At 44.0% G+C, this 25,398-nt stretch overlaps 4 protein-coding genes across 5 annotated transcripts; all 4 read left to right on the top strand.

Moving 5' to 3' along the window:
* The first annotated feature begins 1,902 nt into the window (after window positions 1–1,902).
* On the top strand, window positions 1,903–6,708 carry LOC120706453 (translin-associated protein X-like). 2 transcript variants are annotated; one of them, XM_039991112.1, is made up of 7 exons: window positions 1,903–2,057; window positions 2,181–2,317; window positions 3,315–3,394; window positions 4,476–4,617; window positions 4,692–4,841; window positions 4,941–5,142; window positions 6,261–6,708. In XM_039991112.1, the coding sequence occupies exons 1-7, from the start codon at window positions 1,946–1,948 to the stop codon at window positions 6,362–6,364; spliced, it is 927 nt and encodes a 308-aa protein (XP_039847046.1). In that variant the 5' UTR covers window positions 1,903–1,945; the 3' UTR covers window positions 6,365–6,708. The 2 variants fall into 2 exon arrangements, with proteins under 2 accessions (XP_039847046.1, XP_039847047.1); XM_039991113.1 differs by lacking the exons at window positions 1,903–2,057; window positions 2,181–2,317 and adding an exon at window positions 2,359–2,614 and having other exon boundaries at window positions 6,261–6,669.
* A 628-nt stretch (window positions 6,709–7,336) lies between these two features.
* LOC120706452 (RNA-binding protein P-like) lies at window positions 7,337–12,536 on the top strand. The gene is made up of 2 exons (XM_039991111.1): window positions 7,337–8,845; window positions 10,097–12,536. Exon 1 carries the CDS (start codon window positions 7,466–7,468, stop codon window positions 8,843–8,845), a length of 1,380 nt encoding a protein of 459 aa, XP_039847045.1. The 5' UTR covers window positions 7,337–7,465; the 3' UTR covers window positions 10,097–12,536.
* A 318-nt stretch (window positions 12,537–12,854) lies between these two features.
* On the top strand, window positions 12,855–17,295 carry LOC120706451. Its single transcript, XM_039991110.1, has 4 exons — window positions 12,855–13,276; window positions 14,880–14,973; window positions 15,046–15,150; window positions 16,766–17,295. Exons 1-4 carry the CDS (start codon window positions 13,110–13,112, stop codon window positions 17,093–17,095), a joined length of 696 nt encoding a protein of 231 aa, XP_039847044.1. The 5' UTR covers window positions 12,855–13,109; the 3' UTR covers window positions 17,096–17,295.
* A 2,309-nt stretch (window positions 17,296–19,604) lies between these two features.
* Window positions 19,605–24,013, top strand: LOC120706450 (probable envelope ADP,ATP carrier protein, chloroplastic). The gene is made up of 10 exons (XM_039991109.1): window positions 19,605–20,169; window positions 20,254–20,310; window positions 22,113–22,175; window positions 22,263–22,319; window positions 22,425–22,508; window positions 22,695–22,763; window positions 22,829–22,941; window positions 23,041–23,210; window positions 23,373–23,451; window positions 23,574–24,013. Exons 1-10 carry the CDS (start codon window positions 19,747–19,749, stop codon window positions 23,671–23,673), a joined length of 1,215 nt encoding a protein of 404 aa, XP_039847043.1. The 5' UTR covers window positions 19,605–19,746; the 3' UTR covers window positions 23,674–24,013.
* The last annotated feature ends 1,385 nt before the right edge of the window (window positions 24,014–25,398 follow it).

Genomic DNA, 25,398 nt, shown 5'->3' with positions numbered 1-25,398 from the left:
TGAGTTTGAGTCTATCCTCTGCCGGGCCTTGGTTCTCCCCAGCCTGAGTCTTCCTTCTAGCGGGCGCCCCCTTTTATAGACTAAGGGGGCGGATACATAGGACGTTGGGGCCCCGACAGGTGGGCCCAACGTGACTGCGCAGCATACTACGCAGAGTATTCAGATGGGTACAGTGGTTACGGATCTTTCCTCCGATTCGCTCTGCTAGCGCTACAGTGGTCTTCTCTTGTCCCGTCACCAAGGTGTCCGTTGGGGGAGCGTAGCTTGCGGCGTAGCCTGTGGAGGCTATTATGTAGGCGTCATAATGGGTGAAGCCGAGCCGTCGTATCCATCTGTTATGGCAGACTTGGCAGGCGCGGCGTGGGCGGCGCCTGCGGCTCCACTATCTTGGTAACACGCGATCAATAGTGCCTCCTGGTCAAAGAATCGCCTTGGCTTCCACCGCATCAATGCGGGTGTCCACCTACCACAATAAATGCAGTGGTGGGTGAGGCTTAGTATGGAGACTAAGCGGCCTTGAAACGTCGTGCTTGTAGACACGTGTCGCTCCGGACCACCCCGAGGCAGGGCGTCGACTTCTTCCCTTAGCGAGTGGTCCGGTTACCATACAAGGGGTCCGGGACCCTATGAGGGGTCCGGGGCTTCCGCGGGGGTCCGGACCCCTCGGGAGGTCCGGAGCCCCGGCTGTTCGGGCTGCCCGCCTCTTCCGGGACACGCATCGTTCCTGGACCTTTCCCAGTCGTGAGGCAGGTCCGGAACCGTCGCCGAGAGATCAGGTCTCTGGACCACAGGGGTCCGGCTGTTTGGACGTAGTCAAGGATAACTACAAGGCTCTTGCCTAGATACAGCAAGAAGGGGTACCCCAGTCCTGGGGTACCGACAAATGTCATTTTCGTTTTTCCCGGTTCGGCTTTTCTGTTCCAGGCTCCGTTCTCAATAAAAAAATATAGTTGCTACAGTGGTTATGGAATTTTCTTGATCATTTTCATCCCTACACAAGCTCTCCTCAATCCTCATCTCGCACCCTCCACACAAACCGTTGCGTTATGCTCCGCCAACCTCTGATTGAAACGTCCCATCCATCCCACCACCAATATATCGGCAAGCTGCATTATCACTGGCCTCTAATTAGATCATCGTCCACGGGTAGTGAGCTATATTAATCTCCTCCATGCTCCTTCACACATGCAGCACGTCTTTGAGAATGACAAGGGTTTGTAAAACTTTGCCTTCACCACCCCCAACATTAAGCTCGTCCAATACACTGGGTCTATGTTGGAATAATCCACCGACTCTGCAGTTGATGTATGGCCACTATTGGCATTGCGGTTGGTTAGCCCGTTGTGATGGAAAATAATAAGAAGTAAGCACAAGCCGTGGATGGTGCTAACATCATAGCAAATGTTCAATACCGTTTTATTCTAATTTGCTCACCATGTATTTGTTAAAATGATTCCATGCACAGTAAATTTATTTATATTGACCACTTGTGTAGTCTAGATCTAAGATCGAACCATATAGGCTGTAAACATAGATGAGAGAAGTTAGCATTGAGTAGGTATAGTTTATTGCTAACTGTATGATATTCCCTCCGTCCCATAAAGAATGTAATTTTAGTTTTCTCGGACAAATTAGTGGTGGCATGAAGATCCTGATACCTTCATTTGTTAATAAAAATAATTAGTTTTGTCATGGAAATTAAATCTAACTATTTAATTAGACAGATAGTTGAGATCTAACTTTTAGGATTATATTTTTTTAGGATTTTTCAAATGCTAGGGCACTTTTCAAAAGATGGAGAAAATATATTTTTAGGATTTTTTTAGAATGGTACACGCTGCAATCAGCCGCACCAAAATACGCTTTCATGAACGGCTGAACCCCAAAATCCCCAAACCCCTCCGAAACCCTCCCGAAGCGATCCCCCAAAACGGGAAAACGCCAGATGGTGCCATTGCGCAGCTGCCACCGCTTCGCCCACCTGCGCCTCTTCTCCTTCCTCTCCATGGCGGCGCCCCAGCAACCCGGCAAAACTCTCCTCCGCCCCAACCCCTCGCGTACGGTTCCCCTCCCTGTCTCCCTCCAATTCTCACCCCCCCATTCCCTTTGTGTCTCACCCCCGCACTCCTTCGCTTCCGCTCCTCCGCTCGCGCTCTCACTTCTTTCTACTTTCTCTCCAGCTCCCCCCACCGGCTCGGCGCCCAAGAGGTCCAGGACGATGGCCACGGACGGAGCGGCGGCTGGTCCTCCGGCCTCCAAGGGATGCCCGGCGATGAAGGCCGAGTTCGCTAAGCACGCCGAGTACCTCAATGCCCTGGTACCGTGCCTCGTTTCGTATCTTTAGTTTGCCTCCTCGATGGACTTGTAGTTGGATGCGCCGCATTGATTCAAGTATTTGGAGTGCCTTCTTTGCTAGAGTTTTTGTCCCGCAGGATACGCTCGGAGATCAGATGCTAGAGTAGCGTTCTCTTGGTTAGTGCTTGTAATTTCGGCGCAGGATCTTATGCGTGCTAGGTGTTTGGAGAAATGTCGACGAACCCAACGCCACGTTTGTGGCATTTTCGGATTATGTGGGTTATTTCACTGATAGTGATAGATTCACATCCAAGCCGAGGTTAGTTGCATGGTGTTGAATGACAATATTTTCAATCGAGGAGGGCATCGATTCATTTGTGTTGGACTAACCTGATGTCTTCTCCCCTGGTTGGTGTCAGACTTTGGTTTAGCATGTTGTTTTCATATGCAAATGAGCCATACTTGTGTAGGAGCTTCATGGTCATACCTGTGCATGCATATCTCTGCAAAATTTATGGCAAAATTGCAACTCTATCATATGGCCCTTTTCTTGACTGAGTTAGCTGCATTTGCATATACAAGATTGGCTTAACTGTAAAAGGTCATGTAGTACTGGGAAGGTGGAATCATGCCGTGTTCCTCGTCCAAGGAATGTCATCCTTGTTCTAGGAATGTGGGAACATCTGTTTCCTGCCTCTTAAAAACCTTTCCTGAGTAACATACCATGTTCCCTGTCCTGTTCCTTGACCCCATTCACCCATTGATTCTGAAATTTGGTAACTGTATGGTCATGCTTCTTGAGGCCACTTGAAATATATGCTACAAGTTCGGTTAACTTTGCTTGAAAATTGATTTCAGTCCTAAGTCAAGTGTATCAAGCAGTTGGCATCATCACAAGTTTCATGTCAACACTTTTCTTCCTCTAACAGATAACAATCATTATTGCATAGTAGGTTTGGAGATCCTTACTCATCCACTTAATTTATGGGCTTTTGATATTTCCTCTCCGTTCTTTGCAGAATGATAAGAGAGAAAGGCTTGTGAAAGCAAGTCGGGATATTACAATGAATAGCAAAAAGGTCATCTTTCAGGTCCACAGGTTAGCAGTGCAACCGTGGCTGCTATATTGCATTATTTCTGAGAAAAAGGGGAAGACATAGAGCATGTATGTTTTCTTGGCAGAAAATTGTGATTCCCAGAATCATTTTTATTGAGGAAGTACAGTAAGGGAGAATCATTAAGATATATCAATTATTCAATTTGAGGCATTAGACTATTGTAGTGTGATGCTGCGTTCTATGCCGTATTTTGTCCAAAAAAGAAATGCACGTACATTTTCTTGGTGGATATTTTGATTTGTAGTCACTTAGATCACTATGAAGTATGAACCTTGATCCATAATATAGAAGTATATGAAATCTTTAGTAATATAGTATGTCTATGTACCAATTGGATTTTGTTTTCCTACTGTAAAATCATGCTCTGGTTTTACAACTACCCTGAGCTGCTAATTTTCACTGTACATTCAATCAAGAAGTCCACACAGATAAGCTTAAGCAGTTCGGAGCATTAGTTTTCCTCTAATGAAGATTATTGAATCAGGATTTTAGTTGAAAGTTAATTTTCGCTGCACAGTATGTTTTGGTAAATTTTATATATGCCCCAGGAATTGATTGAATTCACATTTCAAATGATCGGCTGTTAAACAGCGAGTTGTTATTTTGTATCATCCTTACAACAACAACAACAACAACATAGCCTTTTTTCCCAAACAAGTTGGGGTAGGCTAGAGATGAAACCCGAAAGAAATAAGTTCAAGGTTCAGGCACATTGATAGCTAGTCTCCAAGCGCTCCTATCCAAAGCTATCTCTTTAGAGATATTCCAATCTTTAAGGTCTCTCTTAATCGACTCATCCCACGTCAGTTTAGGTCTACCTCTACCCCTCTTTACATTATCGACCTGCTCAAGAACCCCATTATGCACTGGCGCCTCAGGAGGCCTTCGTTGAACATGTCATTTTGTATCATCCTTAATGATCCTTAATTGTTGAGATTTTCTCCCATGTTGCTGATTGCTGATAGTTATAGCATTGAAGAATAATACATATGCAGAAGCTCTTTGAGCAAGGTTTCATCATACACAATTCGTGAGCATTCATAAACTGTTGATTTGTTTCAGAATCAGTAAAGTTAAAAAGGAAGAGGTTCTGTCCAAGGCAGAAAATGATCTTGCTGCAGTGGTTAACCAATACATTGGAAAGTTAGTAAAAGAATTACAAGGAACAGACTTCTGGAAGCTCAGAAGAGCCTACACCTTTGGTGTCAGTATCAATCTTACTTTCTAATTTGTTTATAAGCTTAAATAGATCTGATATGTTTATTGTGACTTTTGTAGGTACAAGAATATGTTGAAGCTGCAACGCTATGTAGATTTTGCAAGACTGGCACACTATTAAGTCTTGCTGAAATCAATGATTCTTTACTAGCACTAAGTGATAAATCTGTTGAGCCCTTACAGATAAATGTACTTGACTATCTTTTAGGGGTAAATACACTTATACATGTGTAATCCAACTCTGCTAAATCCCCCGCCCCTTTCCCATTTGAAGCCTACTAACTGTTTTATGCATTTACCATGTGTTAGGTTGCTGATTTGTCAGGAGAGCTAATGAGGCTTGCGATAGGACGAATATCTGATGGGGAAGTTGAATATGCAAAAAAGATCTGTGCATTTGTGCGTGACATTTACAGGGAGCTGACCCTTGTGGTGCCTCTAATGGATGACAATAGCGAGATGAAGAAGAAAATGGAGGTTATGCTGCAGAGTGTTGTGAAAATTGAGAATGGTATTGTTTCCTTTATGCCCAACATATCAATATTGTGATTTGTTGTCTATAAGACTTTAACCTTGTTGAGAAAACATGAGGCACACCTCAAATTGGAAGATGATACTAAAAATTGTCGTTGCCTTTAGTTAAGCTGCATATACTATATAGCTTATACAGCATAATGATCCCTTCATTATGCACTAGTCTGTATCTCCTCGACCTGTCTTGAGTGCTAATGCTGAGTGCTGACTAAGTAATAAAAGAAACTATGGAAAAAGAGGATTGTGTGAAAATTTGCTGAAATAGGCCACTTTGGAAGCTTAGTCCTGCTGGAGATGTGATATACAGCCTACAGCCATACAGCGCTGCCTCCTTTCTTTCTTATTTGATGTTTTGTACTTTTACACATGCATTAAGAAATAACACAACATGAAATGCCTACTAAAGTTGTTTCTTTCTACATGATTGACTTCATATGCGGGTTCGCAATCACCCATAGCGTCCAATGAACAGTGGAATTTTATTCTTATATAAACATAGCAGTTTAGCTAAGGGGTAGGGAATTATTGCCTGCATGTCTGCATCATCATTTACTTGTACTTATTTGTTTCGCTACTGAATTCTTATTGTGCCCATCTTTCTGTCTCTGCTTTTAACTCTTCAATTGCCCTTATTTTAATGACCCCTCATGTTTATATTTATGAACAAATATCTTTGTTGGCTAGTGTTATCCTAGACACTGCCTTTTTATTTAGTACATCTTTTTTTTTACAAAAACAATCAAACTTAGTACAAATAACCTGCTTGATAAATGTTTTAACCGGCGCTCAATGGAAGTTTATTTCCATCTCAAAAAGAAAATAAAAGAAAAAGAAATATTTGAACTGACATTAGTTGCAGTAAGATGAAGATGCACATTTGAAAAGATGATCCTTTGCACTATCTTTTTGAAAAGGATTATCATATGAGCGAATTGCGATATCACCATCTTCCTAGGCATGTGGTTGAAGGTCGCTATTATTGTATTACCTTTTGTTTTTCAGACTCATGTAGTATCTTGCTGGCATACTTTTTTCATAGAAGATAATCATTTAAATGCTTGGAAATGTCTAACTTTGTGTATGCTTGTGTTTCAGCCTGCTTCAGTGTTCATGTGAGAGGTTCAGAATACATTCCTCTACTTGGATCATCTGCAGATCCAGATTACTCCTTTTTTGGTGCCTCAGACTTTGACCAATGAAGGCTTTGAAGCAGGAGTGCCTAACTGAGTGTTAAATGAGCAACTTCCGAAGAGAATAGTTATGTCAAGGCTAGTTTTAGGTTCCATCCTTTTTAATGTTTGATTTTATTCCAGGTTTATGTTGCACATCCCAGAGTCTGTAAATCTTGGCTCTATCCGGTAATCATGAGAATCATGTCGAAAAGACTGCCTTTCGTATTTAAATTGGCTGTTAACACAGCCTTGTTGGCCTCCGCCAACATGAGGCTGCTACTCCGGTCAAAGTACTGAGCAGTACTATGTCATGGTCACCAACGTGTGTATTTGATCCCTATTTTCTCTGTCAGATCCAACAATTTTTGTGAGATCATAAAAAATGTCTTTCAAAACACATTTGTACACACGATTTTTAGATCTCGTTTGGTTTGTTTGGTTTTTTAAGTAGCTGTCACATAGGATGTTTGGATGTTAATTTGAATGTTTGGATGTCAAGTTAATATAAAAATAATTGCATAAGTTGCAATTATGGCTCTAGACGAATCTATTATCTATTAAGTATAGTTAATACATAATTAGTCGATGATTACTGTAGCAATTACTGGTCAAATTATGAACTAATTAGGCTTAATAGATTTGTTTCGTGATTAAATCACGACTTATGAAATCGGATTTATAATAAATTTATATTTAGTCCTTTTAATTGGTGTTTAAACATGTGATACGATGAGACTTATGATTGAAATTTAAAAACTAAACTGGCCCTTATGTTTCTAAACTAGATATTGCAAACAGTATAATAATAATAAGTTTTCTTCTGTCAACAACTCTCTAGTAGTAGTACTTCTCTGCCCAGTCCCCTGAAAAAACAAGGGCAGTCCAGGACCGACCACGACGCGGACGTGACATGTGCGAACGGGCAAGTGACAGGCTCAGGCCTCAGGCTGACAGCCGTCTGACGCCGCCGTTAACTTCAACTAGTCGCGTCCACGAGGCGGCGAGGTCGTCCTCGTTCGTCACCCAACCCAACCCGTCCGTCTCCCCCCACATCCTCCCTCCCCAGCCCGTCGAAACCCTAGCCCGCAATCCCGGCAAAAGTCTCGCTCTCGCCGCCTCCCCGGCGCCATGGGCAAGAAGCGGAAGCTGGAGAGCAAATCCGCGGCAGCCGCTAAGTCTACCCCGGCCGCTGCAGCCAAGTCCGCCACTGCTAGGGCCGCCGGCCTATCTGAGGTCATCGCCCCCGCCATGGCGCGGAAGGAGGAGAAGCTTCCCCAGGAGGCAGGCGTCAAGGAGGAGGAGGTCGAGGAGGAGGTGGAGGTCGAGGAGGAAGTGGAGGTGGAGGAGGAGGAGGAGGACGAGGTGGAGGAGGGCGAGAGCGACCCGGCCTCGATTCAGGCGCTGCTGGATTCCTTCCCCAAGGACCAGCTCGTCGAGCTGCTCCGCGACGCGGTCGTCGCGCACAGCGACGTGCTAAGCGCCGTCCGGCGCGTGGCCGACGCCGACCCGGCTCAGCGGAAGATATTCGTCCACGGGCTCGGCTGGGACGCCACCGCCGACACCCTCACCGAGGCGTTCGGCCCCTACGGCGAGATTGAGGACCTCAGGGTCGTCAGCGACCGCAACACCGGCAAGTGCAAGGGGTACGGCTTCATCCTCTTCCGCCACCGCTCGGGCGCCCGCGCCGCTCTCCGCGAGCCCCAGAAGAAGATTGGGAATCGCAACACTGCCTGCCAGCTCGCCTCTGTCGGCCCTGTCCCTGCTGGTGGTGCGGCCAGCAACTCTGTGCCTGCCCCGGCGCAGTTGCAGCTGCCACCGGTATCAGAGTACACGCAGCGCAAGATATTTGTCAGCAATGTTGGTGCAGATATCGATCCCCAGAAACTGTTTCAGTTCTTTGCAAGGTATGGTGAGATTGAGGAGGGTCCGCTTGGACTTGACAAGGTCACTGGGAAACCCAAGGGATTTGCTCTCTTTGTCTACAAGACTATTGAGAGTGCCAAGAAGGCTCTTGAGGAGCCACATAAGCATTTTGAAGGAGTTGTGCTGCACTGCCAGAAGGCGATTGATGGACCAAAGCCCAACAAATTGGCAGGACCTGGAGGCTTCTACGGTGCTGGGGCTTCAAGTGGCAGCAAGGGGGTTCCTGGTTATGGAGCTACTGGTCATACTCTACCCGGAAGTGTTGGTATTGGCCAGCCAATGTCACCATTGGCTCCCAGCTTGGCTTCACTGCCTGGAGGTATTGCTGCAGCCCCAGGGGTGGATCCTGCTCTGGGACAGGCCTTGACAGCTTTGCTTGCCACCCAGGGTGCTGGACTGAATTTGAACAGCATCCTGGGAGTTGGTGGTAATGGCTCAGGGGTGCCTCCTCAGGGGGCATCTGGTGCCCTGAGTGGTAGCAGTTTGCCGGGGATGCAAGGTGGTTATATGGGAGGCTATGGTAGTTCTGGTGGGTACGGGGGTGCACCGTCAGGAGGCCCTGGAAGAAATTACATGGGTCACTAGGTAAGATTTGGCAGGTGGATGTACCTTAACTGCAGGGAGCTACAAATACTTCTTCTTTTTTGGCATTTTTGCTTGTTTTAGAACAGAAACCGTTTTGCATTTAAGTAGGTATTAACCTCAGCACTACCCTTTCTGTTCATTGCTATTTAACAATAATCATTCATTTGCATTGATTTCAAAGCTATATATTATGTTTTCCTGGTTAACAAAATATTTGTGATAAAATTTTTATACCATTGAACTTTGGTAGACATTTAGTTATATGTCCATGTTTAGTTTTTACAACTGCACACTGTAGGCCTGCAACTAAGTCAGTGATCAGAGTATCTCAAATTTGCATCATGAGTTAGAAAAACTTTTAGTGCCTTCGAGGCTTCGACGAAGTCTATCAACAACTTTCAGTTGTCTTCCCATTTGCTGCATATGGGCTAGCTTTGCTGCTATTAGCTTGAGGTTGAGGTATTTAATCACCTATCTACAGTGTTTTCCGTAGTTCATTATCATTTGCAAGCATATATTTGAGGTTTGTTGCGAGTCCTACCATTTTCATGCGACTCAGCTTTGCTTCCCTGCATTCAGCATGTAACCTGCATTGTAATACATTAATTCAGTTATTGGCATACAGTATGCTTGGTAGACAATTTTTATTTGTACTCATCAAGCATAAATTTGAGGTTCACGCCAACACTCTTGTAATGGTAAGCTCCCCAGTTGATGGAGACACCAACCAGGGTTCAAATCCTGGTGGCATAAAAAAAATTCCCTCACTGGCCACCGAAAAAATAGTGGCAGGGCCCTAGCTGTGGCACCTGTGGTTGGTTTGGGCCCTCCTATCAGGGATAGTTGCAGTGGTCGCCAACCAAGTGGGTTGTGGTCGGCCTAGGTAATGGTGCGGCCCTATAGGGTGAAGCCGGTGTTCGGGGGTTTTCTCAGCCAGTTTGGTTGAGGTTTCTTCTCAGTTGTAATACCATGGGGGTTTTCCCCCGCTGGTCGAGTTTTTTTTTTAAATTGAGGTTTGTGACAAGTCACAAGTCCTATGTTTGCATGTGATTCAGTTTCCGCTTAGTATTGTTTAACACGCATATGAGTATGTTTGCATTGATCCTTTAACCTATTTTGTGTTGCTTTTTTTTAACTGACAGTTGAGACTGCAAACCAAAATTATGTTTTATCGGAAAGGTTATCTTTGTTGCACAAATCTTAGTATTGAGAACTGTTTCACTTATTTTTATTCATGTTGCTATTTGACAGGATGGTTGTAACTATTTTACTGTGGCCAGATGATTCTACATGTTCCTGATTGGCACTTATAAACTTGCTCTTTTAAGCTGTTTCTGGCTACTCAATTATGCTGTGGTCAAAGTTTTCATAAGGACTTCGATTTCCTCCCCTGCCGTTTCGAAATGAAACAGTATTTCGTACAACTATTTAGATTTTCAAAAGGCCATCTTGTGGCTAGCAAGACAGTTGTAAAAGACTTAATTCATGTGGATTTAAAGCACTGCGATATTTAACTTTTTCTTGTTTTCTGTCTACTTTTCCAAAAGGCCATCTTGTGGCTTGCGAGACTATTGTAAAAGACGTAATGCTGATTTAAAGCACTGTGGTATTTAACGATAATAATGTTTTCATGTTCTTTTTATGTACGGTTTTTAAAAGGCCATATTTTGGCTTGCGAGACTTGTAAAAGATTTCAATGTCGATTTAACTATTTTTCATTTTTTTAATGTATGATGAACCTGTTGTCGTCATGGTTTTAAACAGAATATGTACTCTGCATTTGTAAGTGCCATTTTGTTACCATCCTAATTTTGAGGTAATGCAGATCTGTTTCTAAACAAAAGGTGGGTATACTCCTTTTTTTATGAAGTAATACTTCCTAGTTTGTAAGTAATGTGCTTTATTGTGGATAAACTGATAAAGTTGGTTATAGAGTATTTCCGGGTTCAAGTGATTTACTCCCTTCATTTCAATTTCTGGGTTTAAGATGTTTTTAAAATTTATGTATCTAGACAGTCTACATCTAGGTGCATACCAAAATCGATATACTTAGAAAAGTCAAATCGATCTATAATTTGGAATGAAGGGAGTATGATTTTTTTTAAAGAAGGGCTACAACATGCCAATCAGGTTCTTGCTTTATCTATTTTTGTTGCTAGGCATTTCTGTACTGATGTCTGATGATCCTGCATAAATAGCAGTGTCGTGATTGCGATGCCAATGTGCAATCCTGTGAAATATTACCTGTAGTCAGTTAAATCTTGGAAATAATTATTGAACATATCTATGGTTTTGGAAGAGCCTTTTTTATTTATATCTGTTATCATTTTGCAGCAGCATCTCCCTCATATTGCCCCTACAACTTGTACACTTCCTCAGAATTCATGTAAATGCATACACTTCATTCAGATGTATTGGTGTCCCTTTGGGGAATGATGTCTGATGAAAATTCATTTGTTGTTTTGCTTGTATGCTTGTATGACACTGCATTCTCAGTTTCATTAGCAGCCGCTTTGTCTTGTTAGCATTTCTTTTGTCTAATGGCTATCATGTAGAGACTAAGAATCTCTAAGGGTAGTCGTTTACTAGTTTGCTTTCGCTTTCTGTATGGTCGTTTACTAGTTTGCTTTCTGTATGGTGGTTAAACAATCACTCTGCTTGATAGATTGTCTTCCATATGTGACCAGAAAACTGATTATGGGCAAATGCACATAAGTTCATACAATCTGACTTTGTAGGGACCAATTGGTTCATTGTCAACAAAGGAAACATCAGTTTTGTTAATCATCTCAATTGCTTTTAGAATGCAAGGGCTATTGCCATACTCCTTTGCATGACCACATGAGAATGCCAGTTTGGAACTATCACAAAAAGGCAGCCTATTACTTGATTAGAATTACTGAGAGAAGTCTCTGTTGTGTTACCTGAGAACTCCTACGAATGTTTCTAAAGCTCTCTTTTCTTTTCCTATTTTCCTTTAACCACCAAAACTATTGGTTCTTATTGCTTTGATTGGGAATCTGCAAGCATAGCTTCGGTATAGATTTTGGTATTGTCAAGCTGTCATTTATTGCTTGAGTTCTTGTCCGTATATTACTTTCCGTAATGTACTATCTGTATTTTTGGAATGATTTATTTCACATTGGTGCTTTTCATCGCATTGTTAGCACCATTTATCCTTATTTTATGGCAGTATATGCTGATTGATCGATGCTGTTGAAGTAGGCTGAGTATGCCATGGATCATCCAATATCACTTGATTATTTCGTAAGTAGCTTTGATGCTCTTATTGGTAGAATCCATGCTGTTGAAGTGGCTGAGTAGTAGTATGCGGTGTATCGTCCAATATCACTTGATTATTTCCCAAGTTTGATGCTTCTGTAGTTGCTGCATTGTGTTGTGCTTTGCATCTCGGGTAAGCAAGAAGCACTCATCCTTAATGCCAAGTGGATCATATATCGAAAGAGTGCTCTTCCGTAAGCTGTTCCATTCTCAGACCAGGGGCGTGTTTCCAGCAAGGACCAAGGATGCGGTGGTGATGGTGCTTCATCTTCAAATGGTAACAGATGCAGGTGGGCGGAAATGTTGGGCGTGCTGTTGCAGTTATAGAGTAATTGACTCGTATTCAGATGCTGTATGTTCAATTATTTATGCTGAATTATTGGGAATGTATTACATGTACTTGCAGACTGATTCATTTCATTAGCCACGCATTGTCATCTGGGAATTTCACGTTACATGAATCTTGAATTATTATGCTGGGATCTTCATCCCTGTTTTTACATGGGGCATGTGGCTTTGGCGATGTCGCTGATTGCAAAATGCTAAGTTACCAACTATCCATAGCCATAGGGATCATCGGAACACCGATCCACTCTTCATATTATCTCTATCGATTTGCAGAGCTTAGTTGTTGTGGAATTTTGTGATTTCTACAATATGCCCTGCCCACTTAACACAAGCGAGAACACGAGTAGAACTGTAGAAGGTGGGGGGGGGGGGGGGGGGGGAGAGCTTTCCCGCCGGTGATCTCGGCCGGCGGCGGCGATTCGAATCTTATTCTAGTTGACACTCCCTAGAGCGTCCCTGATTCTCGTTTGACACCGAAGCCTCTCTCTCCGACTCCGGATCCAAATCGTCTGCCGCAGTCCAGACTCCAGAGGCTGCGGTGAGGAGCACAGGAGACATATGCTATGGTGAGGGGAAATGAGGACTACTCGTGAAGGGAGAAGCCGCGGTGAAGCAGCCGAGCAACGTTGGCCACATGGCTGAGGACCGCCCGAAACAGGCTGCGGCGGGCGCCGAGGACGCCGCCATGGACACGGAGGCCGGTGCCGGTGAGGGGCGGAGCGCCGCCGCGGTGGCGGGCCTCCTCCGCGGGTTTCTCGCCGTGCAGCAGCGCCGCGCCGAGGCCTACTCCACGCTACGAAGGTACCGCTGCTGTTGTGCTCCGGTGCGGTCCGGCGACCCCGGTTCCCAACCAAACCCTAATGATCTTACCAGAAATTTCTGGTTATGTGCTGAGGCTGTTTGGATTGTGTAGTGCTGAAGGCCAGATTGGGCTCGAACTTTCTTATGATTTTGTTTCACTCGATTAGCTGTGTAGGGTTTGCTAGGCGTTAACAAACATGGTTATATCCAGTTACTAGAACGGGATACTTGATGAGAGTGTCAGGATTCGTGATGGGATGCAAAACACCGTACAGGAGCTTCATATGAAACTGTTAAATTCCTGCCAGAACTGGGAAATTTCTGTTTGCGTTAAAAAAAAAGAAATTTCTGTCCCAACATGTGGCGAAATTTCTCCACCTTTTTTCTGGCTTGTGATCAGCCAATCCCAGTCATGTTGCACATCCGCGCCTGCCACCTCATGTATTGATTTTAGTTGTTTAGTTCACGATGTTCATATGTTGTTTCTTAGCATAAACAACAGACCTCATGAATTAAGAATCCCAAAGAAATTTAATACGGTAAATTCATGGTTATCAGTGGTCTGCTGTCGCATTTGCAATAAGGTTATTTTTTGTTTTATTAGGAAGTTTTAGTACTGAATCCTCTGAAGTTGTCAATTATCTGTTCAAGAAAAAAAAAGGTTGTCAATTGCACATAGTGGTTTGTTGCTTGTTGCTTTCATTCAAAGCAGATGCCATAGTAGTAGGCCTAAAATTCTTTTATAACTTGGTCTATGGAGGATGATCAGATGCCATGTGAGCTTGTAAGAAATTCGAAAAGGGAGGGATAAATGGATTAGAATGGATCAGTTTTCTTTAATCAGCAGTAGTCTCCTCAGCCATTGGATATTAGATAAGGCTCTACTTTTTTGATCTACTGCTGATTGTACACAAGGTATTGTCTCTTTGTGATATTAAAGAAGCATATGCGATTTAGCAGTACGTGCTGAATGCGGCATCGTGATTTCAATTGGTAGCCCTTTCCATCAGGACCACTGCTGAATATTTTTATGAATCCAATATGTATATACACTTTCCCAACAGAATAGTTTTGATAACATTCAGACGTATTACACGTAATTGGAAAAAGGGCTGGGTGCCCTTCTAGTAAATAGTTCAAACTATTTTATTGATATGAGCGTGCTATACAGATAAATTCCACACTAGATATTTCCCGTGGTCTGTAGTAGCTACATCAATATGTTGACCTTGTGGTTGTTGGTTTGGCCATAAAATATGTTTGCTTTGCACCCACTAGGAAATTAGCTCCCTGATATGTAATTATCACAAAAGGAGAAACCATTTCCTGGAATAATAATAGCAATAGGGTTTACCCTATATACTCCCTCCATCCCGATAAAACAAGTCATTCTAGAATTCAAAATTTGTCCCAAGAAACAAGTCATTTTACCCTTCTTAGTATGTGCATGTGCATGCAACAATCAGTTTGTGTGTTTTTTTATCACTTGATTTCGACACACAACCTAAATGTACCTTCATCCACAATTCTGGTTCTGCATTAGCATATCTTGTCTAAGCCTATCATTTTGTGTTGTCATTGATTCACTATAATAATATGTCAGGGGGTTTTCTGAATATATGGCTAATGGAGGTGAATTGGCCTATCAACAGCTGTGTGGCAATATTACAGCAGAGTTCAATGATTGTTCAAAACAAGTTAGCTCTGTTTGACTCGTCTTGTTTTCATCCATAAAAATTTCTTGTGCTTATAATTTTTTCCCCCTTCAGGTGCTTGAAATGATTTCTGTCCTCTCAATGCCAGAATTTTGTCGTAGTGATCTTGCCGATTTACTGAAGAGTGTTCAAGCACAAGAGAAAGAGAAGTTGCATTTGGTAAGCTATCTTGGGCATGGTTCTTAAGGCGTCGCCTAGGCGTCGCCTAGGCGACGCCTAGTCGTCCAGGCGCTCAAAAATCCAAGGCGTCCGCCGACGCCATGCCAAAAGAGAAGCAAACTGAGAGGGAGGGTGAGGGAGGAGGGAGAGGAAGAGGAGGGGAAGGATTTCGACGATCTGCGGGGGAAGGGGAACAAGAGGGAGGATCTTGGGCATGGTTCTTAAGGCGTCGCCTAGGCGACGCCTAGTCGTCCAGGCGCTCAAAAATCCAAGGCGTCCGCCGACGCCATGCCAAAAGAGAAGCAAACTGAGAGGGAGGGTGAGGGAGGAGGGAGAGGAAGAGGAGGGGAAGGATTTCGACGATCTGCGGGGGAAGGGGAACAAGAGGGAGGGGGTGGCGGCCTACCTGAGCATGGTGAGGAAGGTGGGAGAGGGAGCGCCGACGAGCTTCGGCGGCGCGAGGGCCTGGCGACGGCGCGCAGGTCCGGTAGTGGTGTCGCGCGGGGCCGGCGGCGGCGTCTGGCGGAGCAGCAAGGGCGGACCGGCGGCGGCGTCGGGCGGAGGAGCGACGGCGGGCCGGCGGCGCGAAGGGAGAGGGAGAGCTGAGAGGGCAGAGGGAGAGCTGAGAGGGCCGGCGGCGGCGGCGGGATGAGATCGAGTGGGAGAGGGAGAGCTCAGAGGGCAGAGGGAGAGCTGAGAAGGGAGAGTGGAGATGTTATTGTTGGGCTGGGCCTAACTGTTGGGCTGGGCCTTTGCCCTCTTCTTTGTCTTTTTTACTCTTTATTTCCTATTTCTTTTCATTTCCTCCCTGTGGCATATGGGTAAGGCGTCGCCTTGCTCGCCTAGGCGTCCGCCTAGGCGTCGCCTCGCCTTGCAGACGGGGTCGCTCGCCGTGTCTCGCCTTAACGCTTTAAGAACAGAGATCTTGGGCACTCGTTGTTTTGTCCTGTGGACCATGAAATAACGCTTCCTTAAAATAATTAGAGTTCATGTATTGGCTCTAGAGTGAAATTTTCTTTCATAGTAAAACTGCAATTATTTTGTTTCTACATTTCATTTATCCTAAGAAAACCATGATGGGAGGAATTATTATCATATATAGATCATAGTTAGGTTTTCTTATGCTTTATATGAGTCATTTTCTTTTACCAAATGCTAAAGGAAACTAACGTTTACCCTTTCACAATGCATTAGCCCACGTCAAATTCAAAATGCTCCCTTCATGCAATTCCCTGTATTCAGTGTAAGTTATTGTTCATTAAATTGTTATTAAGTGGCAGGGATTGTTTAGTTTTTGCATGATAACTGTTTCAGGTTTGCTATATCTATATATTGCACCTGAAAGCTGCATCGGCCTTTTAGGCCCTTACTAGTGATGCCTGAAATTGTGTTGTAGTCTAGCTACTCAACTGTTTAACCATGTCTAATTATTTGGGGGCTTTAACTGATTCAGCTATGGTACTGGCCTGAATTTAAATGTAAGCTAGATTGTGCTTGCAAAGTTTCAGATGCAACTTTGTTTTCTTCTATAGCTTTGATATTGGCATTTTCTTTTCTTCAATTGTTGATTATTTATGTCTCTTGTCTTCCTGTTTGGGTTACCTGATTTCTGAAGACAGCGAAGATTCAGGTGCTCAAGAAAGCCTGCCGCCCTTCAGAACGCCTGGTGAACCATGCGGACTGCAGGTCACGTAGCCTGACCCAGCACGTGTGCGTCCACGTCAAGGAGATCACAGAGGCCGCAGGAACGGAAGACGCCGAGGCAGATGCGGAATACGAGGCTGCCCTCAAGGAGGCCATACAGGGCGTGCAGGAGGCAGTGACCAGCATAAACGAGCACATGGAGGAGGTGCGCTACGAGATCGACGCTCTTGAGGCAGAGACGGTTGGGAGCAGGTTGACGGAAGTTGAGGAAGCGTTCCCTTCTACGCTGTCTATAAAGTAGGAAGAGATGTTGCGCGCGGAGGACTGGATACTTGCAGGCAGAAGCTGGTCGCAGGTGAAATGTTTTGGACTCTGTTCAGTTCAGAATGCTTGGCAATGGAATTATATATGAATGAATTATCTATATGTAGGTTAACATGAGTTATATATGAATTATGATGTCCATGTTCCTTCTAGAATGAATGGAATTTGAAGAACTGACGAGTGATGTTGCAATGCTGCATTTTTGTCTTTTTCCTGGAGCAGCAGCTTGCCATCTTTTTTAGCGATGCATAGGAAAGGAGTTGGTCCGAATATGTTGGGATTTTTTTCAAAAGCCAAACCATCAGCAGAACTCAAGAGCAGGGGCAATCTAGATTTTCTGGCCATAGCGTGGCTCGCTAGGTCGCTCCTTTCTCTGATCTCTTTTGATTTTTTTTTTAACTATTGGAACTGAGTGCCATCGTTCAACAATAATTAAGAAAATTTGGTGCCTGCCTACTAGACGGTTAGGTGACTTGTCTCTGTTACACACTAATTTCTAATCACTAATCTCCTCACGAGTCCGGTCACACAAGGGCACCTAATATAATTTTATTTTAAAGCGTCGACCAACAGAACGTACACCGACGGACAAGAAAAGTCCTTGGCAGATATGAGTCATGGTAAACAGTTACGGATCGACCATCAATATACGTAGAAATCGTGAAAGTTGTACTGTAGTACGAATATATTCATTGTGGCAATAATTTTGTGCAGTAGAGGCCCATGTGCGTGCTGCACGCACATGTTTAAAAAAATTAAAATAAGAATTTTATATTTATAGTAAAAGGGTTGTATTTGACATGTGGCAATGATATATTGTTAAAAACAAAACATAGAACGTGTGGAGGTGCCTCCGGTGGATAAGGAAAGTCCAAATTCCTTCCAAGCAAAATATAAAATATGTATGTCTCCGGTGAATAAGGCAAGTATTATGCGGGTCCAATAAAAAAAATGGTAACTATCATGCGGGTTTGTTGTATGTGGGTAGGTCTCTCGTGAAAAAAAAACTTCACTTTTTGGTAAAAAACATTTTTCTTTTATCAAAAAATGATGTCATTTATTTTTCTTCCAAAAATAATACACATCTTTCTTTCTTTTTCTTCCATAAATAATGATGTCCTTCCAAAACAAATAATGATGTGAATTATGGGTGAATGCATGTTTAAAGAAAAGTAAAGTGTGTGCTAGAGGAAAGTAATACACGGCCGGGTATAAGAGGTGGGTGTAAAAAATTGCTGGTATAAAAAGTATTAGAATTTTGGTGGAAAACATTGACGAAACCAATCTGCCTCTCTTTTTCGTTAAACCTTTTAGCCTGACAAGTGAGATCTTCATGAAGGGTACGATGGGCCTAATCTTGGTGAGAAAGGATTTTAATCGTTTCAACTTTTTATAGATGAGATGATGATAGATATAGATATATAGATAGATATATTGTACCAAAATTGCATCTTGAAGACTTGCACCCCATCAGTATTAGTGATTAAGAGAAACTTTAGCCGTATCTTCTAGATCAGACCCCCAAATGATAAATGGAGGTTGTCTTTATTTAGATCTCCAAATTTTCTCCAACTACTCTAGCTAAAGCTCTTCATTTCAACTTATAATCAAGGACTCCCTAGAGATTCCATATGAATGAAGGATGGAGGGATTTTGGAGGCCTTCCTATAGAATGCCTACTACAGAGTTTGCTAGAGTGCATTTTTTATTATTATCCCTGTAAAGTTGAGATTATCTTGTTACTACGTGCACATGGTCATCTATCACTAGTTACCCGCTATCCTTCCCTTCATTTAATCGTAACATATTTCATTTTATTACGTGCTTGTTCATGCGTGATCACTCTCGTCTACTCTTCTAGGCAACGTAGCCATTGTCTACTAGCAAACTTGCGAATTTGGTGAAAATATTCTTTCTCATCAAAGGGGGAAAGTGCTAATTTGGATGTCTTGCACAAGTATGATTTCTTTGCTTAAAGTTTTCTCTGGTGTTATTCAAGTCCATCTACATTGTAGAAGATAGCCCACAGATTGTGAATTGTTAAAAGCTGGATTGTAAAAGTTGGAGGACTGTTTCGGTCTAAGCACGATCTATTGTGGGTTCAGTGGGTGTTCGGAGAAAAGCACATGTGAGATGGCTCGTGGTATACAGCGTTATGGAGACATGGAGTTGGACTTGGATCGTGTCACAGAGGAACTATAAATAGGGAAACCAAGCAAGAAGAGAGAAAAAAAGAAGGCCAAGTGACCCAACAACGATGAGCAAGGTAAAGGTTGCCCTAAGCAAGGCGACCGAGACCAAGAAGAACCAAGCTGTCCAAGCCGTGAACGCCAACGAGGTACAGTAGATAGCACAAGGTCTAGTGGAAAACCGTCGACACTGGACACCGGCCCGGTTCACTAGCACGGCACACTCCCGCCGCTCCAAGCATGGCAACTAAACAAAGGAGCCCGCGCCCATGGCTATAAAGCGCTCGCACTAACCGCGCCCTCCTTATCCCCTCTCTCCGCTCCCACCCTTCTTCCCTTCCCCCTTCGCCCGCCTCGATTCATCCCTCCCCTCCCCTCCTCTCCCGATTCCCGCGGGCGGGCTCGCGGATCCACGCGCCGCGCGGCTCCCTTCCGCACGATGAGCAGCCGGCGGCGGGTCGAGGCCTGCGACTCGTGGCGCCCGCCGCGGAGCCACGCGGGGGCGGGGCCGCAGCCGCCCGTCGTCCTCCTCCGCGCGGGGCCCCGGCTCCCGGCCTTCGCCTCGCTCTCCGTCCGCGAGGGCGGGGAGGCTGCGGCCGTCGCCAAGGCGGTGGAGGAGGCGGTCGTCGCGCGGGCCGGCGAGGGGACGGAGGAGCGGCGGGCGCCCGCGGGGGGCGAGGAGGCCAGGGGGGAGAGGAAGGAGCGGAGGAGGCTGCCCCCCGCGGCGCAGCTCGTGCGCCACCCGCTGGCGCTGCTCGCCCTGGTGCCCCGCGGCGCCGCGCTCTTCGCCGCGGGGGCCGCCGCGGGCGCCGCCGCCAAGACCGTCACCGCGCCGCTCGACCGCGTCAAGATACTCATGCAGGTATGGTTCCTCGCTCGTCCTCTCACTGCTGCCGTGCGGGCGTGTGGCTTGACGGGGTTTTCGTTGCTCTGTTCTCCTCTGCAGACGCACAGCGTGCGGGTGGCGGGAGAGAGCGCCAAGAAGGCGGTCGGATTCCTCGAGGTGACAATGCGATCTGTCGCTTCCCTTTCATCAATTTAATTTTACCTCGTGCTGTGTATTCAGAAATGCACCTTCCAAACTTCCCTGCGGAAAATTTTGAAATAAACTGGAGTCCTGTGCCGCTTATCTTTAACAGAACATGATGGCTTGGCCCCTCAGAACATTTTCCATGAACGCTACAGAGACAGTTATTAGGTGACAAAAGTTGCTGTATTAGAAGTAATCCTTGAGATCATGTTATAGGCACTGTCAGAAACTTTGAGATAACAGTCAACTTTTCGAAAAAAGAAAAAAAACCTTAACTGCATGGATCCTTGGATGGTTTCTGATCTGAGTCCTGACCATGATATGTGCATGGAAAGTAGAGATCAGTAGTTATTGTGGAAGGCGAACATGGGTATTAGCTATCCTATTCGAATCAGAAAGGCATAATTGCCAATTGCGTCCCCGAACTTTGCTCTAAGGGTCATTTTAGTCCCTAAGCTATCAAATAGGCCTATTAAGTCCCTCAAATTTCTATTTTGGATCAAAATGGTCCTTAAGCTGACTTGACTTACCATGTGTTCTTGCCATGTCAGTAAGAGCATCATTTAAATGAGTCAGCATGATAAAATAGTAGTTTTTTCACCTTTGATTCATCATACCTATTATAATGGTTGTGTGCTAGGTATTATTTATTATTGGACATAAGATTTTATGGTTACTCATTAACATAGTTTTTTTGTATACTATCAAGTGCACGTAAAGTAATATTTATAATTGGATGAAACAAGGGTTAAATGAGATATCATAACATATTGACCCATCCAAGGACAACTAAAACTGACATGCTGCATCAACCCAAGGACCATTTTGATCCAATGTGAAAAGTTGAAGGACTTATATGGACTATTTGATACTTTAGGGACCAAAGTGACCCTTGGACTAAAGGTGAGGAACGTATTTGGCTATTTCGCCAATCAGAAATTCTAGTTCTAGGTATGGGCTTGAATCGTGTGCATACTCCCCTCCCTCCCCTTCTCGGATGGGTAAATATGAAATTCTACGTTAGCACATAATGGGAGGTGAAATCCATGTTATACAGTCGGCCGATTAATCGCGATTAGTCGCGATTAGTCGACCTTATCGCTCCGCTGGCTTCGATAAGTGAAACGACTAGCTTTTGTCGATCAGATGTCTGATTGTCCGACTAATCGTCGCCTAATCGCGATTAGTCGTCCGACTAGCTACTTGGACGATCAGGCCAAAACCAAAAGATGTCCAACAGACCAGCACTCCAGCCCGCCGCCTGTACTGGGCTCAATTAGGCCCATTAGCCATTAGGGTTAGGTTAACTATATAACTTGCACCATTAGCCATTAGCCATTAGCCATTATCCATTAGCCATTAGGGTTAGGTTAACTATATAACTTGCACCATTAGCCATTAGCCATTAGCCTGTACTGTGTGGGACAAGAATATGGAGTTCTGGACAGTTCAAACATCAAATCTCACAAGTAAGTGTCACCAAACTGACTATCATTGTGGTGTTCCTGCTTGCTATATAGTATATAAGTACATATACATGTACATATATGTCGTGGGATATATAGGACGACTATAGCGACGACTAGGACCGACTAGGGTCGACTAATCGACCTGATCGACGACTAGTCGCGACTAGTCGCCTTATCGGTGCCATGGCGACTAGGTTCGACTAGACGACTGTATAACATTGGGTGAAATAACTCTCTTCTGATAGGTGCTACTTGGACTTGCATCTTTAGATAAAAGAGTAATCTGATATATCTGGAATTATGTAGGCTATTGCAGACATTGGAAAGGAGGAGGGTCTTAAGGGTTACTGGAAAGGCAACCTTCCACAGGTGTTTGTTACTCTCCTTCATATGACTATGCATGGTTTATCTTGTAGTCCTGTGCTGATCCCTATTCTTCTCCATAAATCGGTCCAGGTTATTCGCATAATTCCTTACAGTGCGGTGCAACTCTTCTCATATGAAGTTTACAAGGTCATAATTATTCCTTGTTCTTTTCGCTATCAAAATTGTTTACATTATTGTGATTGTAGGTTCCATATCTTTGTTCTCTTACAATGTTACTGTTTTTGCATTCAGAAAATCTTCCGAAGAAAGGATGGAGAGCTTTCTGTATTTGGGAGACTTGCTGCTGGTGCTTGTGCGGGCATGACATCTACACTTGTAATTTATTTATTTGCTTACTTGCTACCAGATGTCTATGCATTTCTAATTTTGTTGGATATGGGACTTTGTATATACTTGGTTTATGCTTTGGTCTTTAATTGGTTGCGGCAGACAAAATTCATCAAATTATGTGGTAGAGCATTGTTAGCACATTCTGAACTTTCTACTTGTACTTGCTGATAGGTAACATACCCACTGGATGTTCTCCGGCTCAGGCTTGCAGTTCAATCTGGACACAGCACTATGTCTCAGGTAACAACGCATGTAAGTGCAAATTTCTGTTTCTTGAGAATTGGCGTAACCTGATGACTTTGTAGGTTGCTCTGAACATGCTGAGAGAAGAAGGATTGGCCTCCTTCTACGGTGGCCTGGGTCCATCTCTTATAGGAATTGCACCTTACATTGCTGTCAACTTCTGTGTTTTTGACTTGTGAGATTCCCTCTACTGCATATCAAATACTATGATACATGAAAGGTCCTCCCGAAGTCTTCCTCACATTTCTATATGGCATTCTTTTTGGTGTACAAGAATGAAGAAATCTGTACCAGAAAAGTACAAGAACAGACCAGAAACATCACTAGCAACTGCTCTTCTCTCAGCAACATTTGCAACTTTGATGTGTTATCCCCTGGACACTGTTAGACGACAGATGCAGATGAAAGGGACACCGTACAACACAATTTTTGATGCTATTCCAGGTAAATATGCTAGCATCGCATGAGCTAATGGATAATTCATAGCGCTCGCTTGATCGATGTGAACTATGTTATTTGCTATTTGTGCATGCTCACTTGCTACTTAATGATGCCCTTGTGGCCTAAAATACTAAAATGAAAAGTCTGTTTTGGTGCCAAATGCAGGCATTGTGGAGCGTGACGGTCTAGTTGGGCTTTATAGAGGTTTTGTGCCAAATGCGTTAAAAAATCTGCCAAATAGCAGGTACCCTTTTGCTCACTTGTTTGGCAAAAACATTTGGTTTAGTTTTGACAATGCTGATAGCTGGTGGTTTGTCTTGCAATGCATGTAAATACACTGCTCATAAGTTTATCATATCCATGCAGCATTAAACTGACTGCATTTGACACGGTGAAGACACTGCTAGCTACTGGACAGAAGGAGCTGGACAAATTAATACAAGAAAATGAGGAGAAAACAAGCTAGTGAAAGAGCCATGCTGAATCTTTAAGGCTTCAGTAGAAGGCACACCGTCGCTATGTTCGTCCTTTCCTGGGGTCATGCTTTAGGATTTAGGCAGCACATGTTTCTGTTTCTTTTGTCGCATTGGTCCAATTTGTGTGTTTTCCTTAGCATAGATATCCATAGAGATAGAGGGGGATTGGAAGGAAATAAGGCAATGGATTGATATCTTTAGTGGGGCACAAGCTTTAGCTAGCATCAGTAGGAGAATGCACCATACAGATCTTATTTATGTTAATAGAAGATAGCGTCTGTCATAAATTTTCATCATCTATCAATATACATCATATGCAGAACAGTAGAATAGCATGGTGCACACAGCACACAGGCTCTGTAACTCGCAAGCAGTTTCTCCTTGTCAACCGAGCAGGGTCGGTAGATTACACTATAATGAAATCTAAATACGTGAGCTATACTGTTCCTTAGAGACTAAAAGAGGATATGTGGTAATTCTACAGACTTTTTTTTTCATGTTTGTTTCGCTTTACTTCCTCCTATCAGAAATGTGAAGTCAACTATAACATTGGTCGGGCATCCAATATTACACTGCCTAATAATGCTAATGTTGAGCTATCAATCTATATAAAATTTTATATTTATGGTAAAAGTAGCACAACTCTAGATAGGCTTATATTCTCAACCGGACAAAATATTGAATTTATATTTCAGATGGGAGGAGATTTGTCTTTGCAAATTTTACGCCGATGATGAGATACCTTTTCAAAAGAAAAAAAACGTAGATGGTGTACGATATAACAAATGGATAATACGGCTACAGTTCATTGTAAACATACAAACTAAATATTGCTTCACTCCGAGCTTCCGCGGAACTCACCAAATTTTGCCAAACTTCACCTTTCTGTTTATCGCTTCTATGCGCGTGCCAACACCAGTGGCGAAACTACCCATTAGCATTGGGGTCACAAGACCCCGATAAAAATTCAGAATTCTATAAAACTCTATAGCGAATACTAATAGAAGACCCCGTTGCATAAACATGAAGACCCGGTGACATTTGTGGCTGGCTTCGCCCCTGGCCAACATGTGTAAATTAAATATACATATCATTCCACTTCCTTTTCCGAAAAAGAGTTCGTGAAGCGTCGGTTGCACGTTGGATGGAACTTCAAACAAACAAGGAGCGCACGTGTAAATTAAATATTCATATCATTCAACTCTTCGACCGCAGACTACCAGCATATTTTATGCTGGCACAGCTGGGTTCTGATAAACGATGGTCATTTTTTAAACTTCAGAGTTCCCAACTATAACCTTTTGTTATCAGAGTTCCTAACATGTCTATATATACGGTAGGCCGGCTTGCTCTGGAATAGCACTGGAATAATCCTGTCAGCCGTGGCATCCATCCACTGAAGGATAATTCAGCCAGGCCAGGAGAAACCCATGGCTGCGGCGGCGCCATCGAGCCGGACTGCCAGCGCCACGTGCATCCTGGCTCTGCTCCTCGCCGGATGGTGCCTGGCCACCGCCGTTCCCGGCGGTGCGGCTCGCTGTCTTCTGCAACTTCCTGGTGGTGGCGACATGGCGAGCAAAGGTCAGCAGATGATGACAAACAATGCCGCGAGTGCGGCGAGCTTTTTCGTCCAGGCGAGCGCTTCCGTCCCGGATCCTAAAAGCGCTCAACAAAATTTCCAAAAAGGATTGCAGGAAGCTGCAGCTAATGCGCAG

This window comes from Panicum virgatum, chromosome 5K (genome assembly GCF_016808335.1).
Source record: "Panicum virgatum strain AP13 chromosome 5K, P.virgatum_v5, whole genome shotgun sequence".
In the NCBI taxonomy this organism is placed as follows: domain Eukaryota; kingdom Viridiplantae; phylum Streptophyta; class Magnoliopsida; order Poales; family Poaceae; genus Panicum; species Panicum virgatum.
The sequence above is the reverse complement of the archived record's forward strand: the minus strand, read 5'-3'. Positions and strand labels throughout refer to the sequence as shown.